A 2,010-nucleotide genomic window follows, 5' to 3' on the forward strand; every position below is an offset into this window, starting at 1 on the left:
GTATATAGGCTTTAAAATAGAAGTATGTACAGAAGCAGTATTCATTTACTTATTTTTTCAACCATGTAAAAATCAGGCAACATTTATAAATCTATTAAATAAAAACTATATATATGTATGTGTGTATATATATATATATATAGTCTTCACTTTTTGATTATTTATTGAAGGGAAAATGGCATAACATTTTAAATTGGAATTATATGTCCCTTATTCTTCATTCTGTAGAGTGACTATTTCATAAGATTTTCATAAATTTTCATAAATTTACTGAAAGGAAGAAATTTGTTAACTCTGTTAAAGCAATAGCATGCTACTGAAATCTCCACAAGACAGAATTTTCTGTTTATATCTCTTGAAAATTGTCACTACAAATGTTAGAGATGTTTGAGTTGAATGTTTAACCTGTAAATAATATGATTATAATTTCATGAGTGCATTAGCTTTAACTTGCATGTTACAAACCTCGTACTTCTAAATTTTAATTTTGTTTCAGTTATCTTAATAAATTGATATGGCTTTTCCGCGCTACCCACAGAGGGGTCCATACGGCGTTGTTCTGGGTTCCCATCGTAACTTAAAGGGAAACTTTCACAATGTCCGGAGCCCTTGATGTCCTGCAAATGAAGGAGGAGGATGTCCTCAAATTCCTTGCAGCAGGAACCCACTTAGGTGGCACCAACCTTGACTTCCAAATGGAGCAGTACATCTACAAAAGGAAAAGTGATGGTATCTACATCATAAATCTGAAGAGAACCTGGGAGAAGCTTCAGTTGGCAGGTCGGGCCATTGTTGCCATTGAAAACCCAGCTGATGTCAGTGTCATATCCTCCAGGAATATTGGCCAGCGAGCTGTGCTGAAGTTTGCTGCTGCCACTGGAGCCACGCCTATTGCTGGCCGCTTCACGCCTGGAACCTTCACTAACCAGATCCAGGCAGCTTTCCGGGAGCCGAGACTTCTGGTGGTTACTGATCCCAGAGCCGACCACCAGCCTTTCACCGAGGCATCTTATGTTAACCTGCCTACCATCGCCCTGTGTAACACGGACTCCCCTCTGCGCTACGTGGACATTGCCATCCCGTGCAACAACAAGGGAGCTCACTCAGTGGGTCTGATGTGGTGGATGCTCGCCCGGGAGGTTTTGCGCATGAGTGGCACCATCTCCCGGGAGCACCCGTGGGAGGTCATGCCTGATCTCTACTTCTACAGAGATCCTGAAGAGATTGAAAAGGAAGAGCAGGCTGCAGCTGAAAAGGCCGTGACCAAGGAGGAATTTCAGGGTGAATGGACAGCTCCCGCTCCCGAGTTCACTGCTACTCAGCCTGAGGTGGCGGACTGGTCCGAAGGCGTGCAGGTGCCCTCTGCCCATTCAGCAGTTCCCTACTGAAGACTGGAGCGCTCAGCCCGCCACTGAAGACTGGTCTGCAGCTCCCACTGCTCAGGCCACCGAATGGGTTGCAACAACCACGGAGTGGTCGTAAGCTGTTCTTTCCACAAACTCTTAAAACGGAAATAGGTTGACGGAAAATAAGGTTCCTACAAATTGTGAAAATAAATAAATAAATAAATAAATAAATAAATAAATAAATAAATAAATTGATATGTCCATCTCAGCATTACTTGAGAAGCTGTGAATATTTTAAATCATTAAAGCAGTCTCTAAAATGCCTTCCACCAAACACAGAGATTTATTCTTGGGAAAAATATTTTCTAGAGAAAAATATCACTGCAAGTAACTCTTTAAAAAGAAATAGTGCTGAGTAGCTCTTTGTTAAAAAAAAAGGGTTTTCTCAGTGATTAAACAAGCAAAATATTTGAAAACAATGTCATATAATTTATAAACATGATGCTCCTTAAAAATACAAAAATCCCTCAGGACTTTCTAGATACTGTTGATTGGTTGCTTCTGTATTCCTGAGACCACCCTGTCTTATCCTGGTTTGAACCAATTCTTCAAGCACATTGATCAGTCATCACTGATGAGAAAGAGAAAAGGACTCACATTTCCT

General features: G+C 40.8%; 1 protein-coding gene across 1 annotated transcript; it reads left to right on the plus strand.

The window, feature by feature from the left end:
- Positions 1-518: 518 nt before the first annotated feature.
- LOC102532319 (small ribosomal subunit protein uS2-like) lies at positions 519-1,543 on the plus strand. Its single transcript, XM_015248669.3, has one exon. The coding sequence runs from the start codon at positions 597-599 to the stop codon at positions 1,386-1,388; it is 792 nt and encodes a 263-aa protein (XP_015104155.2). The 5' UTR covers positions 519-596; the 3' UTR covers positions 1,389-1,543.
- Positions 1,544-2,010: the final 467 nt, after the last annotated feature.

The sequence above is a fragment of the Vicugna pacos genome, chromosome 1 (genome assembly GCF_048564905.1).
Source record: "Vicugna pacos chromosome 1, VicPac4, whole genome shotgun sequence".
Lineage (NCBI taxonomy): Eukaryota > Metazoa > Chordata > Mammalia > Artiodactyla > Camelidae > Vicugna > Vicugna pacos.

Coding starts and splice junctions, on each gene's coding strand:
- LOC102532319 (XM_015248669.3), top strand. CDS start 597: ATGTCCGGAGCCCTTGATGTCCTGCAAATGAAGGAGGAGGATGTCCTC.